The sequence below is a fragment of the Bactrocera neohumeralis genome, chromosome 6, assembly GCF_024586455.1.
Source record: "Bactrocera neohumeralis isolate Rockhampton chromosome 6, APGP_CSIRO_Bneo_wtdbg2-racon-allhic-juicebox.fasta_v2, whole genome shotgun sequence".
Lineage (NCBI taxonomy): Eukaryota > Metazoa > Arthropoda > Insecta > Diptera > Tephritidae > Bactrocera > Bactrocera neohumeralis.
Window position 1 is genome coordinate 76158469 of NC_065923.1, and position 17626 is coordinate 76176094.

The window sequence follows — 17626 nt, forward strand, 5'->3', positions numbered from 1 at the left end:
TATTTATAATGAGTTTATGTAATTGAAAATGGCAATTATAAGCTCGAAAGTATGGCAAATATTGAAAATATTGGAAGTATTGCAAGTATTCGAAGCATTATAATCCCACATTGGTTGGCTGAATTCAGCTTTTGTCACAAAGTAATTAACTACCTTGGTATTCATTACACATAGGAAATTTTGTATTTGAAAGAAATTTTTTAACTTTAATTTTCGAGATATCGTCTTTCCTCGTTGTATACGTGTTTTTCTGCCCAAGCAGCTGCTTATTTGTCGAAAACGCTGATATCGTGTCACTATAAGATATAACTGCCATACAAATTGGCCGCTCAAAATTCAGACCTTGTATAAAATCTTTGTTATTTCAAAAGGTGTCTTCTCGAAATTTGGCACGATTGTTATGAGAAAGCTTCTTAATCGCCTCTTAGTGCAATATTATTGCTGCATATATGCTATAGCATATAGCTGCCATACAAACTGAATAATCGAAATTGAGTTCTTATATGGAAAACTTTTTTATTTGATGACCATGTCTCCACGATATTTGGTCTAGATTTTTCTCCAAGCCCACAATATTATTTCCAAAAAAATAGTACAGATCGGACTACTATAACATTTAGATGCCGCACAAACTATAAGACCAAAAACATGTTTTTGTATAAGAAACTGTTTTATTTGGCAAGGTTTCTTCACGAAAATTGGCATATATTAGTCTACAAGACATAACTGTAAAAAATATTAGTTTCTTATTAGCTTTAATTTATGTTAGTTATGTAATAATATTTGTTAAACTCATATATCTATTTTTTACTATTAAAACTCAATCTTTTTTCTCTTGTTAATTTTCTTCCAGCGGCAGCCACTTATAAGCAGCAATAAGAAACTCAACGCAGTAAATATTTCTCGCCAAATCACAACGTTCTAACACGCTCAATTGCGTGGGTGTCAAAAGCAAGCAGTGAACGACAACAACAACTTACGGCAGAAAGAAAATAACAAAGCGAAGTGAACAGTAGCAATTGGCCTAACCGCAAGTGCGAACAAAAAGATTAACACTCCAGCTACACACACACTCTCACATCAACTACATATATATGTACGTGCAACCGATGCAGCAAACAGCGCACGAATGCCTGCAACAGCCGCCAACACCGCCAACATCAACACGATTATTGCCAGCAATCAGCAAGTGCCATTGCCGGCAGCAAGAACGACAATCAGCAGCAAGCAATGCAGCGCTGGTGGTGGCAATAACAGCAACATAGTCGGTAGCAGCAATAATTACAATTTACGTCCAACGATTGCCGTCAAACCAAAATCAACCGCAGCGACAGCGACCGCAGCAGTAGCAACCACTGTTGTCTCACATTGCAAACCGCAATACAGCAACAACAGCAATACGAACAACAGCGAACACAACAAACAGCACAACAAGAGCAAGCAGTACGACGCATACAGTAACAGCAACAGCAACAACGACTGCGGTGTCGTTACTGGTAGCAGCGGCAGTGGCAGTGGCAGCAACAACGCCAACAATAGCAACAACAACGATATGCCCGGACGTCACAGCTGGGACCCGGGTCGCATCGGTGTCGAACACTTGGCCGGCGCATTAAGTCCGCTCTGCATCACCGATTCGAGTCATGAAATCGTGCGACCGAAGCCGCGTAGGTGAGTGTCGCTGCCGCCGCCAAGGCGATTTCTGATTGATTTTTAGCGCATACTATATCTATCTATATATGTATGTATGTATATGTATATAATATATATTATAGTACATAAGTGCATATGGCTGAATTTTGTTGTATGTGTATTGAGTGTGGAATTTGTGCTTGTGGATTGTGTTTGAGTTGTGCGCCTAAAGGTAGGCAATTACAAACAAAATTTGTTTTGAACTTCTTTAGCTGCATTGCTTAGAAAGAAAATCGTAGCATGGCTTTAGGCTGAATATAGCCTTATTATATATTTTATACTTAGCTAAGGCCCCTGTCGGAAAATTTTGGTTGGTTTTAATAGCAAAAATGCTAAATGATTTATTTTGGTGAGATATATAGAGAGCAGTGCTGAAGCTTTTGGTTATGATAAAAATACAAGTAAATGGAATAAAGAAATTAGAAGCCCATCGGAAACCAGAGATATAATAACAAATATTAAACGAAAAATAATTTACAGGCGATTTGTGCTCGGAAGAAGGAAGAGAAGAGGCGTGATTGATTTTTTAAGGATTAAAAAGGATTTATCTGGATTTCCGGCAAACCTACGCGTCCTATAGAAAAAAGTTATATGACAATGTTGTAGGTAATCAAAAGATCTATAAGTTTTGTATTTCGACTTTCTTCAGATAACCTCAATATCTATTTGAAAACTTCATATAACCAAGTTTTTGGCCTTTTTATTTATATCTTTTTTCACATAACCTCAAAATTTATGAGAAAAATTCATAAAACCATGTTTCTGATATTTTTTATTTTTTCTTGTACAAAAATTTTTATCTACCAAACAAACTGTTTTTTTTTTTATTTAAAATATTCAAATCGAAAAATTATAAATATACAAAAGCTATATCTTCACTACCTTCAACATTTCCATATAACTTTTTTCTATAGGATCCATAATTTTGTCAGAAATCGGGTTAAACCCTCTACCAGTCTCTCTTAACGTAGAGCCACCAAATGCTTGCCGCGCAAAACTTGAAATTTCTGCGCCTTGCGGCTTTATTAAGCGCAACCGCAGTTGCTAAAATAGCAAAACGACACTGCAACAACATCAACAACAACCGCCAGCAACCGCAAACGCTTAACAGCTGTGTTAGCGCTGTATCATCTGAGCGCTGGCAAACACTTGTCGGATATTAGTTTTCACCATTAACCTTGACCAGCATTCTGCCCTTCTGGCGCGGCGTGCTGCGCAGCTGCGGCTTCGTTTGGCGGTTTATTGCCGCTTGAACACTTCTACACGTCCAGCGCACATTTAAAGACTGTGTGAATTTGCGTGCGCGTGCGCCTTTTTCGTGTGGTTAACACACAACGGCATTGCCGATGATGAGTTGCTAAAACTTAACTGTTTACTGACTGTTGCATATATGAATGTGTATGTGTGTGTGTGCGTTGATTTGAATCTGAATTCAATTCTCTTCATTTGTTTTCGTAGCATTTGTTGTTTAAACTCTGCTTGTTGTTGCTTCAGCCAGCGCTTGCAATTTTGATGCTTCAATTTGAAACCGATTCTCATTCGTTTTATGTATGTATATATGTATGTATGTTTGTAGTACTGCCAACTGATTATGATAGCAAAGATGACTACAAATGTTGTTTGTAATAAAAATATTGGACTTTTTTAAAATAAAACTTGATTTTTTTCGATCAGTTTGTACGGCACCTATATGATATAGTCGTCCGATCTGAACAATTTCTTTGGAGATTCTATCGTTACGTTGAACAATGATTCATTCCAAGCTTCGTACAGATACCACGTCAAACAAGAAAATTTTTCCTTACAACAACTTGATGTTGTTCGGTCACTTTGTATGGTAGCTATATGTTATAGCGGTCCGATCTGAGCAATTTCTACGGATATTGTAGGATTGCGTAAGTCAATTATTCGTGTCGAATTTTGTGCAGATATCTTCACAAATAAAAAAGTTTTCAATACAAAAACTTGATTTTGTTCGATCAGTTAGTATGGTAGCTCTATGCTATAGTGGTCCGATCTAAACCATTTCTTTGTAGATTATGCCATTGTCTTCGCAAATAATTCTTGCCAAATTTCGTCAAGATATCTTCACAAATAAAAAAGTTTTTCATACACGGACATGATTTTGTTGGTTCAGTTTGTATGGCAGCTATATACTATAGTGATTCAATCTGAAAAAAATTTTCGGAGGTTATGCCTTTCTTGTTAGTAATAAGCCGTGTGAAATTTTGTGAAGATAGCTCCTCAAATAAAAAAGTTTTCCATACACGAATTTCATGCCGAACATTCAGTTTGTAATTTACACTGTGCAGGGTAAGCGGTGTCTACGCCAATAAAGAAGAAGAAGAAATGTATAAATTTATTTAATTCGTGCGCATAATTAAGTGTTAACTTTATGGCTCATATTTTCGTTTAACTATTTCGATGTTTAATGTTTTGCTCTAGAACGTCCAACAACACGTAGTCAAATTTAATGCTCTAGTGACGCTGACCTTGGTCGGTATTCACACCGAAGCTGGTTGTGTCAACACTTTATAATCGCTACTAAAGCGTAATTAAATACTCCTTCGCCTCTGAGTTAATTACTCTTAAGTGAGTTAGTTAGAAGTCGCGCTTGAACAATAAAACACAGAAGAAGATTTTTTAAATGCATTTAAGGAGTAAGTGATATTTTTGGCGGAAATTTTAACTCAGCTCTACGCTGGTTTAGTGTAATGGACAGTTTTACGAAAATCTACCTACCGGAATTCAATGAAAAGGGTTGAGCGATTCGCTGCGCTACCATCTAATGCAACAGCTGGCAATATCTACGTGAACAACCAAGCAGTAATACCGCTCAAAACCTCACATATCGACCAGAAGTGTCTTGAGAACCAAGGCACAGGTGAAAACTGTTGGCGCATAGTATGAGACACTTCTCCAGCATAACAGCTGAACAGCTGATGAACCCGATTCCCGAATCGATGTGGATGGAGCAGATGTTCCATTGCCCACCTTGAAGTACTTCGAATAGCCATAATCCGTCTGAAAAACAACAAAGCGCCGGGGTTGAAGGATTGCCGGTCGAGCTATTCAAATACGGCGGCGAAGAACTGATAAGGAGCTTGCAGTAGATTCTTTCTAGAATAATACAATCAATATTTTGTCTATCTTGGAACCAGCATTAGTACCAAATGTAACCTCAGCCTCGAAATCCAACGCATAATAACTCTTGCCAACAGGCGCTACTTCGGACTGAGTAGGCAATTGAAAAGTAAAGTCCTCTCTTAACGAACGAAGACCAAATTCTACAAGTCACTCATCATTCCCATCTTGTCGTTCGAATGGACGAAAAAGCTCCAGCTTTGAAGATTTTCGACGCAGTACACGCCAGTGGAAGCAGAGAAAGGGAAAGACCGGGTGGAGAAGGACCTGGCTGCACTTGGAGTCTGTAATTAGCACCAAACAGCGAAAAGGAAGAACGACTGACGCGTTCTTGTATACACGGCTATAAGTTCGTAAGCTGTGTTTACGCCAATAAAAACAAAGTAAGCAAATCATTTACCATCTCACACCCAAAACAAACCTGCTGCCAGCGACCTTGCTCACGCTTGTGGCAGTGATTTGGGACTTGGATAGCAAACTGAGTTTCGCAAATATTTTCAACTGACCAAAACTGAATTATCTGCAAGAATTGCATATTTGCGATAAAAATAGTTTACATACTCCGTACGAAAAGGCGGCAGCGCTTATTTCGTAATCCACACACGCTTACATTGACTTACTTACACACCAACTTAAAGTCCAAAAGCCAGCGCTGCGAGTGATGAATTGTTGGCTGCGACTAAAGTGCGTCCAAAGAATTCGCCAAAAGCCAACGCAAAAAAGCGGAGTTACATAAATACGCTGGCTAGTACCAAAAGCGCGCCACAACAACAAAGTTTAGCGCGAGTGCGCGCTTTATTAAGCAAAATCAACAAAAACTGCAAAGCGCAGAAAAAGAAGAAGAGAAGTCAAGAAGCCGAAATAGAAAATTTGCGCTGACAGCAACAAGCGCAGACGGAGATAAACGAGCTGAGCAGCAGCAACCTTTGTAAGCAGTTGGTAATTAGTTGATGTTGTCTGGGGCTGCCTTAAAGTGGACCGCGTACGCTTAGAAGGTCCACCGATGACAGTTGAAAAAAAAAAAATTAACAAAAAAAACTAAAAACAAAAAAATCGTTGGAAATAGCAACAAAAAGTTTGGTAAAAATCGTAAACAAAAAGTCGAAAACAAACAAACAAATAAACAGCTCGGACACAGCGACAGCCAAAAGCGCCAGAAACTATCAGATTTGCCAAGCAGTAGTCAGCAACTTTGACCGTTTGGTTGTTTTTCACGACAGCCAACCAATTATTTACCATTTGCCTCGTTATGGTGCTAAAACCGAGTTAAAGACATAATTACATGGCCGCTGGACACGGCAGCGCGCAAAAAGCCATAAGAACCCAGTGGAGGTAAAGGTGGCTTCAGCGGTGGAGAGGTGAGCATACACTGCTTGGACGCTTGAAAGTGAGCTGGCGTGGAAAAGCGACGCAGAGCAAGCAAAGTATTAGCATAGAAAATTAAAAAAAAAAAAAAACAACAAATAAAAGAAAAGTGGGAAGGAAAACTTATCAACTAAAATTAAATAAAATCGAGACATTGTTTGGAGAAAACTTGCGCAAAACTCGGATGGAAAAAAAATACAAAAAAAAATAAAAAAAATAATAAAATTAAATACAAAAAATAAAAAAGCGCGCATACTAAAATTAAAATAACAAAAGTGAGCACTGAGCACTTTTTACTGGTGGCAAGTCAAGCTTTCAAGCTTTGTTTGTTGAGGCGTACAGCTGTAGGCCACTGGACGTCAGTCTAAGCTCAGGGGAGAAAGTTAAATGCTTAAGTGGACATCGAAAGTTGGTTCTTGAGCTAAAAATAGTTTGAAAACAAGAAAAGCGATTAAATGCGGCTGCACGATGCTATGATACCCTGCACAAGTTCAAGTTTTTTACAAGAACATGAGTTTGGTTGGTGAATTTGTATCGCAGCTATGTGCTATGATGGTTCGATCTGAACAATTTCTACTAATATTATATAAATGTCTTCAAAATAAATCCACGTAAAATTTTGTGAAGATATCTCCACAAATAAAAAAGTTTTCCATACAAGAGCTTAATTTCGATAAGTCAGTTCGTATGACAGCTATATGCTATAGTAACCGGATTTGAAATATTTCTTGAGGGTTTATATTGCTGCTTTAGAGAATACTTCATATTCAATTTCGTGGATATATCATGCCAAATGAAAAACTTTTCCTTAGAAGAACTTATTTTAATTGGTCAGTTTGTATGGCAGCTATATGCTATAGTAGTTCGATCTGAACAATTTCTTCGGAGATTGCATAAATATCTTTAAAATAAATCCACATAAAAATTTGTGAAGGTATCTCCACAAATATAAAAGTTTTCCTTAGAAGAACTTGATTTTGATTGGTCAGTTTGTATGGCAGCTATATGCTCTGGTGGTCCGATTTGAAAAACTTCTGGAGAGTTTATATTGCTATCTTGAATAATTCTCCATATGTAATTTTATATATAATTGATGGATATATATTCACAAACAAAAAAGTTTTCCATACAAAAACTTGTTTCCGATTGTTCAGTTTGTATGGCAGCTATATGCCATAGCGTTGCGATAACGCCAGTTCCGACAAATCAGCAGCTTTTTGGTGAGAAACCCATATTTGCAAAGCTTCAGATTCTTCAAAATTCAGCACGCCACGCTAATTATAATTTAAATTATTATAATTTATACAAATGTCTTGACTGTCATAATATACCCTGTTTAGGGTATAAAATTGAAGTTGTTTACATAAAGCTTCTAAACGTCGCATTTCTCTGCTCATTGTTATTTGTTTCTGCTTGTTTTTAATCAAGTGTGCATCTTTTTGTAGCTTTTCATTTCCACTTGTACTTGTGTTATCTTCATGGCGCACTGCTCTTGGCGTTATGTTTGTAGTACACTTGAGCTAGTAAACGCCGAGAATGAGAACTAGGAAACCACTGTGAACATGAGGCACTCATAGTTTCTTTATTTGCTTAAGTCGTCTTGCGTGCTCACATATTTGTTTGATTTATTTTTTTACTTTTATTTGACGTTGTCATGTTTTCAACAAGTTTGTGTCCTAAGTCTTTTGTTTATCCACTCATAATCTCGCAAATCGTGTGGGTGTCTATATAATCGTGTGATTATGTTGAAGTGGCGGATTAATACGCGGCAGCGTGTTAAAAAGTGGCATGCGGATTTCGGGGCTTGAAACACTTACAAAATTATGTAGAAGAGAATTAGTGCAGCCCGTTTCGAGTATAGAGGAAAGTAAGGTAGAATCAAGTGTAGTACGCGAAAACCATATCAAGGGCGTAAATTATAATTGTAGAAAGTTGAAATAATTGAAATTTTTAATTTTTTTTTTTGCTCATTGGCCCACTAGATTAACCTAACCTAGCCTATATTTTTATTAAAAATTTTTTTTATATAATTTTTCGTAATAATCTCAAGCTCTTTGAGCATATTGATCTATTGGGTAGTCGAAAAAGTATTTCTAATTAAATTTATTATTAAATTTTTCATAGACAACTGATGTAGTACCCAACGTAGAGCTTCTTTTTGTAGCCAGCCTTTTTTAAATGGTTCAAAACCGTTTGATGATGAATATTAAGTTCCTTAGCGATGTCTGGTCAATCTTTTTCATAATTTCAGCGACTTTTTCAACGATAGGTCGACCAGAGCGAAGTCCATCTTTCACAACGAAATTTCCAGAACGAATGCGAGCGAACCATTGTTGTGCTACACGAACTGTTATAGCATCGTCTTCGTAAACTTCACAAATTTCATTGGTGGCTTGTGTGTCATTCTTCTCTTTTTTAAACAAAAATTTCAAAATAAAGCGAATTTCTTAATGATTTTCACTCATTTTGGAACAGCTGTAACTTTTTTTCACCTTCCCCGAAATTAATTTTTTTGTTGGTAAAATGAGGCTTGAAATCTCACCTTTCCAACACTATATGGTGTGACACAATGTTATTGGTAGCACTGGAGTTTTTAAACTGCAACGACGTCTATTCACTAAATACGAAAAGACTTTTTCGACTACGCAATATTTCACCAGCTCACAAAAAATTGAGCTTCGAAAAGGTGCTTGATACTTTTGCAAATAAATGAATGACATAAAAACAATTTTAATGATTCTTGGATAGGTCCAACAGTGTCTTCCAGTATGCGATTCTGCTCTAATATTCATTACTTTTAAATTAGCAGCGCTCAAAGTATCACAAAATTATAAAATTGGTGCAATAATAACCGTTTGTGTACAGTAATCGGTTTCACTACCTTTAATTCTCCACGCATTTATAGAATTTGTATGACTTTAACCCCTTAACACCTTAACCGCATTACCGTTGCGTAACACATACGACGCGTAGGCATTATTTGCCAATACAGCACGATTCTCTCGTTTCCAACGCCGCCAATTTGTGCCTTATCATTGTGGCTTTTTGTTGCGACTTCAAACTTAATGACCGTTTTTGCTATTTTTGTACTTCAATTCTACAATTACTTTATTATAACGTGCTAGTCCGCCTGTCAGATGAAGTTGTTTGCTTGTGCTCACGTTGTTAATCAATTTTTTTGCTGCGCGCCCGCTGTGATTGACACTTGCACTTTTAAGGTTTTGTCTGTGCGCATGCGTGTGTGTATTGCGTGTATGTGTTTGTTGTGTAAACAAATAAAACTACTTTTTGATTTGTTGTGATTAGTTTTTGTTCAATTTTGTAACGGTTTAGCATTCACTTCGACCTGTAGACATACAAACATACTTACATTTACATATCTTCGCATAGAAACATAACTCAGCAGAATATTTATGATCTTGGCGTGTTGTGTTTTAAAAGGGAGTGTACTCGTTGCATTTGTATTACAATTAATTACAAGTTTGTACACATTGATTTGCTTCACTACGATTCATTAAATCAATTAATTCGAGGCGTTCAGCTCAATCGAAGGCATCTTGTAGCGCCAATCTGTTGTTGATTGATTTTTTGTATGTTTTTGTGTATGATTTTTTATTTCCTTTTATGAAAAAGGTGTGAAGTAATCTGCATTTATGTATAGACCATCATACAAAAAAAATCATGTTGTATATCAGCTGGCTGTGTAAATTTTATGTGGATGCCCTTGGTTTGAGACGGTTTGCCTTTCCCTTGCCGCTAATTAAGGAGAGACTTTACGGTTTTTGTGCTTTTCCTATGGGCTGTTTATATCATACCGATTTAACAACAGCTATTGTTATTGTTGTTGTAACAGTCCTCACTTAGGTTGGTAAACGAAGTTTTGGATGATTGCCATCAAAGTCATCTAACCGTCTTTGACGGAGTCAGACAATAGGAAGAGAGGTGTTAGATGAGTAGTGTTCGCTGGGTATGCAAAAAAGTGGTTAGAGTCATGTGGGGACTCATTGCCCCCTGGGCATATAATTCGTATGACGGTGTCGATTCTACATAAAAAGAAATTTAACCTGCTACAATAGCCAGAACGAAGTTGCGCAACGGTCATTGTTGATTCTCGGGACAACTCGAGTCCGCCGTTTGCAATCTCAGGTGGTTTGATTCCAAGTACACCATTCACTGGGAGAGAGTCGGTGAAGGTATTGACGGTTCCACTTTGAAAGACGGGCAGCGTGTTTTTAAAGTTAGTTCCGTCCGAAGTCTGGTCGGCGTACTGTACGATGTCATTGGCGGAATCATCGAAAGACCTCTTGACGTTCCTTGGAGGCGGCTCCGCTTCAAGAAGACGACTGCAAGGATTGGAAAGATGTTCATTATGTCCCTTGACTAGAAGCATGCTGTGCTCGCTGTGTAAATATTCATACGGAGCATTCAAGAGTTATCGTGTAATCGTTCGCTATGCAGTATTGTGATACGTCTGAAGCTTCCTCCGTCTGCGCTTTACTACATTCAGGCGACCATCGGGTGCGGCGTAGTTAAGGAACGGCCGGCCAATTGTCTTGCATATTGCCAACAACGTTTCTTTGTCTTTTCCCCACGAGTTGCCGGCTGGCGACTTGAGGACTTTGTTGCGGCTCTGTATTTTTTCAGTTATCGCTGTCATGTTAGCAGTGAAGGCGCAAATCTTAACGTCGTTATTGACTGTGATATTAAGATCAAATCTGTACTTCCTTGTCCAGTTCCTAAATATGAGCAAAAACCTCATTCCAGAAAGCGCGAAAGTCATGCAGATGGTGTCGGCCAGAATATTGGAATCTGTCAGACCATCTAATTCCTAAGCATGAGGGCCTAGTGAACAGTGCTCGCTAAAGTTTAAGTGGCTATTCAAGAGCAGAATTTCTATCGATTTTACATCTAAGATGGTTTCAACAGTAAAAGTTTGACTATCAAGCATGTGATGTCGTGATGTTTCTGCCTTGCTTTCCGACAGCATGGACATTTGTCACAGCATTTAACCTCACAACGTGAATGCCTAGTGAACAGTATTCGGTTGAGCTTATGGAGTTAATCAAGATAAGAACTTGTATACCTTGTATGTTTTCAATTTTATAATTAAATTAAATTCCATAATTAGCTTTAAGTGCACTTTAACGCTTATAAGGCACATGTGGTACAATAAGGTTTGAAGAAGTAATAAAAACAGGTATTTATTTATACCTCCTCCGCTGTTGTTTACATAACTTTTCTTACACTCTAATAATTACGGCCAGCTGAGTGCGGCAGCAATTGTAACAAGTGTCGGCGACAACGCCTCACAGCAACGCACCGTACGTACGACTTACGATAAATTTACATAAAATCTATAAAGATATCCATACCACCAACAACAACAACAAAACAACTAAACTCATCTACTTGTATAGAGGGCTGTAATGAGCTTTGCTGAGGCGGGTGTTATGGCAGATGTAATGCACACCCATTCGCTTACGTGTGTGCGTGTGCGCTCATATGTAACTGTAGTGTAATCATTGCTTATGGATCTGTAAGTACGCGCAAAATGCGTGGCAAATGCGCGTTGTCACGACTGCTTGTTATACGATTTCGCAAAAAATAATCAACAACAAAAAAAAAACAATAATAAAAAGAGTAACGCCAAGTGCTGTCAAGTTGACAATTAAAACGCGCTCGAATGCCTCAGCGCAGCGTAACAACGCTCGAAGCTCTCCTGTGGCAGCTGTTGAATCGCTGATTCTCTTCTTGCGCCCAGTGGCTTTTGCTATGCTTCATTTTATTCTTGCTTTTGATGCACGCTTCTTGCTGTATGGCGGACGCGTGAGTTTATTGCCCCCTCAGCTGATACTGCCGTCGCTGTCGTGTTGGCAATACAATCAGATTGCTGAGCTTTCTTGTTTCTAGTCTACGCTAAGTGATCTTCAGTCAATTTCCCATTGTTGTTGTGGTTTTTTGTATGTTCAGTTGTTTTTTTAATTGTTTTTGTTGCTTTTTGTGTGTTCATTTGTCGTTGTTGTTGCTGTTGTTGTACAGTATGCTAGTGTTAAGTGCGCGTATTTGATTTTTATCATTAATAGCGCTTTGTTAGCGATTTTTTTCGTGGGTTCCAGTTTATTGCCGCCGTTGCTGGTTTGTGTGCCACATTAGCTCTGCGGCGTGGCTTGCTTTTGCCATAATAAAGATTTCTTAGCTTTTTGTCTTGTCACCAATTATTCTCCATTTAGTAAGCTTATTAACGTTAGTGATAATTTCACTTTCATTGTATTTGAACTGTAGAGTCTGTAACCAAATGGGTTGAGTTGAAATAACCGGAACTGAGGTGATGTGATTGAGATTGAGATTGAGGGCGTGTATTTCGTAATAAAATTTTGCGAATGAAAAACTTTTTTTGACAAAGTCATTTACATGCGAAATACATTTTTATTTATCTGAATTTACTATTAAGCCGATCTGAAAGGCTCTTCTAAGACATCCGCTACGTTCAAATAATTGTAATATTAAAAAGCTCATCAAAGGGAGTGTTTGTTTAAACCCAAACGGAAGTGTTGGAGACAGTCAGACAGAAGTACTATATATGGTATAAATAATCAGGGTGACGAGCTGAGTCAATTTAGCTATGCTCGTCTGTATTCATTTGTCCGTAGGCTAGTCCCTTAAATATCAAATATATCGATCTGATCTTTCATTTTAGGTTTTTAAGATATCGATTTTTAGTGTAGTCATTCAACCAAAAGTGAGCTTCATCCCTGAGCAAAATTCTCTTCTGAAAATAGTGGCCCGTGTTCTTCTGGTTTTGACCACATTCATCGAATATACGGCGTGCTTGATGGTCGTTCGGGTTAAATTCTTGCACGTGTTGGATTTTTAAACCCTCAAGATTATTTAGAATAGATAAGTAAATGAGAATTGCACCGCAACCTACTCGCTCTTGTGTCCACTTCTAAGTCACAACGTCTCACCTGGCCCCAGCAAATTAAACAAACTACTCATAGGTATGGAGAAGAGCCAGTGGTATTTCGTCACTTAGATCCTTCTTGCGTTGCAAAGACAGACAACAAGTGCCGCCGTCGGACATCTACCACTAAGCCGATTGCACACCATAAGTGCCTTCGTAGCTTTGATCAGATCAACGTGCTGCTTCCATCGCAGAGTGCCTCCCTATGGGCAACCCCTTGTAGATGGATGCAGCTCCAAATAGTGCGCGGATTGGAGGATGCACTTATTCCTAACATGAAAAATACAACCCTGTTTTCTATCTTCAAGACTTTGCGCACAGATAGCCGAAACCAAAAAAAAAAAAAAAAACCCGTACTAAAAGCTAACTAATATAATTTTAAAAATTGTTTACACATGCAACAAAGTCTATTTTAAAAATTACGCAGTTTTATCTGCAAGTAAATCGCTTCCTCCTCTTAACACCGGGGCCTTAATGTGATTCTTATCTTCTTATAAATAAAACTAAAACAAAAGTGCCGAACTCTGCACCACTCAGTAGAGCATCTCCCCTACAATTGTGATATTTACAAACATACTAAGCTGACAGCAATAACAACAACAGCGCCAACTGCAAATGACAGTAATTCGACGCGTGAAAGTGTGGGAGTCGCTGTGGCATCCACTGTGTGAGCGCCGCGCTGACAATTGTTCAAAGATGCTTTTTATGCAGTGTTTTTGTTAGTTTGTTGTTTTTTTTTTAGTTTTTGTAATGGGCAATTTTTGCTGCCTGCCAAGCGTACAATTATTTAACTAATCACTGCAGCGTGTGCCTGAACGGCTGAGTGAATGGGCGAGTGCTACAACGCGGTTTTGACGCCTTGCAACTGCGGCAAGTAAAAAAGGTGCCGCTAAGCAACGCTCAGGCGACACTTGTTGCACGCGGTTTTTTGTTTAGAAATTTTTTCAACGTGCACCTCACATTCATGCCAACATGCCACACGGCAATGCTTTGTAGTTGTTGTTTGTATGCGGTTTTTCATGCCACTTTGATGGCATCTCTTCTTTGAAGGCATTTCTCACTGTTGTAGCTTTAGTAGATTCTGATTTTTTCTCCAACTCTGCCGCATTCCCGCATTGCCGCGAGATGTTGCGGAAACGGAAGGTGGCATTTATTTATTTACTATGCGAGTGAAATGCTTATTTAGCTGGCAACTACACTTTTTCAACTTTTCGGGAAGCTAATGAGCAGCTCTACTCTTTTGCTAATGAGCAGCTCTACTCTTTGTTTACTCTGTGAAGCGGGCGAAAGGCAGAAGCTGGCGCTTGAGACCTATTTAACTAATAAGATTGCGGAAATGAAGACGATGCGGCGTTTCAAATGCCGGCATAATGAAAAGATGTGACATGAAACAAATTCGAGCGGCTTGAGGAAACTAGCGACCAGGTAGTGATGGGCAAAACTAAAGCTGAAAAAATATTAAAGCGTTTAAAAACTCTTGAAAGTAAACCAAAAGTTCACTAAAAGGTAGTTTCGAGTTAGTTACTAGCCATTCTAGTAACTTCTGATTGAGATTTTATTTTTATGAAATATCTTTATTAAATTCAGCATTCATTATTATCCAAGTAATGCTACAATATCCGAAGAAATAATTCAGATCCGATCCCTATAGCATATATCTGCCATATAAACTGACCGATCTAAATAAAGTTTTTGTATGAAAAACTTTTTTATTTGACAAGATATCTGCACGAAATTTAGCACAGACTATTTTCTAAAGCGGCTTCTGTAATCTCCGAAGAAATTATTAAGATCGTACTACTATAGCATATAGCTGCCATACAAACTGAACAATCCAAAAGAAGTCCTTGTATGGAAAACTTGTTTATTTGATGTGATATCATTACGAAATTTGACAAGAATCATTGACCAAAGCAACGCTATAAGCTCCGTTGAAAATTTCCAGATCGGACCACTATAGCATATAGCTGTCATACAAATTTAACTATATTTAAAAAATTCCAATTAAATAGTAAAAAAAATTGTTTGCCCGCAAAGACTTGCTTATTACGAGTACAACTTTCACACCGTTATAATTAGTGAAATTATCAAAATAATATGAAATTTACAAACGTAAAAATGCAAATTTCTTTCCTTCACCATGAATTCACCAAAAATATTCAAATTTCTACGTCAACAACACCGAACAATGGCAACTGCGCGCTTAGAGAGTCGAAAATAATGCAAATGCCACGAATTAGCAAAATTCTCACTATTCAAGCATTAATGGGATGTTGCACTGAATTCGAAATGCCACAACAGATAGCATGTAAATGTTTGCCATGTGTATATGTATGTATGGCTATGTGTATATGCTTGCATGACTAACGGCGATTTCCACATGTAACATAGTTGCTGTTGTTTCTGTTGTCGTGCTAACAACCTTGTGGCAGAAGTTCAGTTCACATTGCTCTTTAATCACTAGCGGAGGCGTGAAGTGTGTGTTTGTATGTGTGTGTGTGCTATAATTTCAAAAAACCCCTTAATTTATCAAAGCTCATATTAAAAAACTTTTAATTGTTTAAAAGTAAAAGTGCACAAATGCAACATGCAACATGCAACCTCATCAGGCAGTCACAAGTGTAGCGGCCATGCACTTGAGTTGCCTTTGAGCGTAGTGAAGCCGCTATTGTTTTGAGTTGCACTGGCAAATTTGTCAAATAGCTGGCAGCATTTTCCCTTATCACCATTGCATTGAAATCGCAGATATTTTATATATTTCATTGTGATTAGCGACACTCGCTTGCAGCAAATTAAGTTTTAAAGGCGAAAGCGTAAAGTAACCTGCATTGTCGCAGATGCGGTGAGAGAGAAAAGTTGCTTTAGATAGCTATGTATCTTCCAAATGCTTAGAAGGTTTTCCCTACATTAAATTTGCCACGGCTTTAGTGATTCCTGAACTGTATGCCACAAAATTCTCATACCCATTTAAACGAAAAAGGGCGAAATGAGCTTCCAAAGATCCTTAGTCATGCTCTTAAAAGACCAATAAATTAAAAGCAATTTATACACGTACCACTGACCAAAGCTACCCCTTAATTTGATTGCGGAAAGTCTACACAGTTATGTCCAATAAACCCTTAAGTACTAAACTTTGGTCTTCCGTTAACCCGACAGTCGTGTCTAAGTAACCGGAACGAACCCGGACTTTCATACGGTCGAAATTGCTTCGGCAATGTGCAGCGTCCTTCAGAAAAGTAACTATACATTCTGTCAGTCACTGATAGATAATGATGTGAGTACCCACTCTGATATAAGGATGGTGATAAAAGCCTTGAGCTCAATAACCGTGTTCAGGGCTGCTTAAGCCATATCGAACTTCGGTATCAATGAATTCGATTCGCTCTGTGATAATACTAGTATGGCTGCCGTCCACAGTGTAATTGCAGGTAACTGTACAAATGACGAGTTGGCAAGGAAAGGCATCCTGGCACTGATATCAGTAGAATGGGATCGGATTGGTGTTTCCATCTCCTTGTGTGCTCTACTAATGAAAAGCTGCGCTTCGCAGGAGCTCGCCCCGTGCTGGGCTAAAATCCGTTCATGCGCTGTCACAAAATCCTTTTGGTCCAAGTTTGATTGTAAGATATCCTGTGAGCTCTTTACACTCATTAAGGCTAGCCGCTCACTAGTTGTGGCGGCTCTAACTGGCCATTGTCCTATCGGCCTACAAGCTGTCATCTTAAGGATCTTACCAATAGTCAGCTGCAGAAGCTGTATTAAGAAAACCAGCAGGAAATATCTCTACATCAGCTTCTTGATCGCCAAGATTAAGCTCTCAGATAGCCCACCGAGCTGGTGGGAATAAAAATAAAGCACCTGAGCAAATTTGTATGGTCCACAAGGCGTTTTGCTGACATATTGGATCGAATTGAGGTGATATGTTTTTATGGCTTCACAAAGGGCTGCCTCTAGTAGCCCAAGTATGGTCACTAGAACAGCCATCGAACCGAACCTAATATAACACTTAAATAAAATTAATATGTGTACAAGCTAGATATGAACTATCCACCAATGTCTTAACTGTATATTTAAATCCTTTTCCATACTTTCTTCCTCTCCTCTGACTGATCAAAATAAAGATGTTTTATACCCTTTTACGCTATAAAAATGCAACTGTGAAGGGCATTATGGCTCAGTGCAGCAGCAGTAAACTTTTTTTCTTGTTTTCCACCATCTGGTTACCTTATAATTTTTATTGTCATAATGTAAGTTGCCAGTTGAGAAATTTCAAAATCACATCAACACATCAATATCATCTTCAACACATTTCCTCATCGGAAATTTGGGGCATTAATGTGAAAAAATTATGTTTTTTAGCAAAACCAACAACAATGGCCAGCGCAATAACTACAATAACTGTCGATTACAATCATTTACAAGCGAGTGCGACTAAAAATTGTGTAATCCCTTGCTGGAACTGCG

The 17626-nt window shown here is 38.2% G+C and overlaps 1 protein-coding gene across 2 annotated transcripts in view; it reads left to right on the forward strand.

Annotated features, from left to right (window-relative positions):
* LOC126761591 (ankyrin repeat and BTB/POZ domain-containing protein 2) overlaps window positions 1-17626 on the forward strand; it is a 106826-nt gene that overhangs the window by 64385 nt on the left and 24815 nt on the right. For both annotated transcript variants that reach the window (XM_050477904.1, XM_050477905.1), the window contains one exon: window positions 854-1671. In XM_050477904.1, the coding sequence (XP_050333861.1) occupies window positions 1130-1671 (542 nt within the window). In that variant the 5' untranslated portion in view covers window positions 854-1129. The remainder of the gene's footprint in view (window positions 1-853; window positions 1672-17626) is intronic.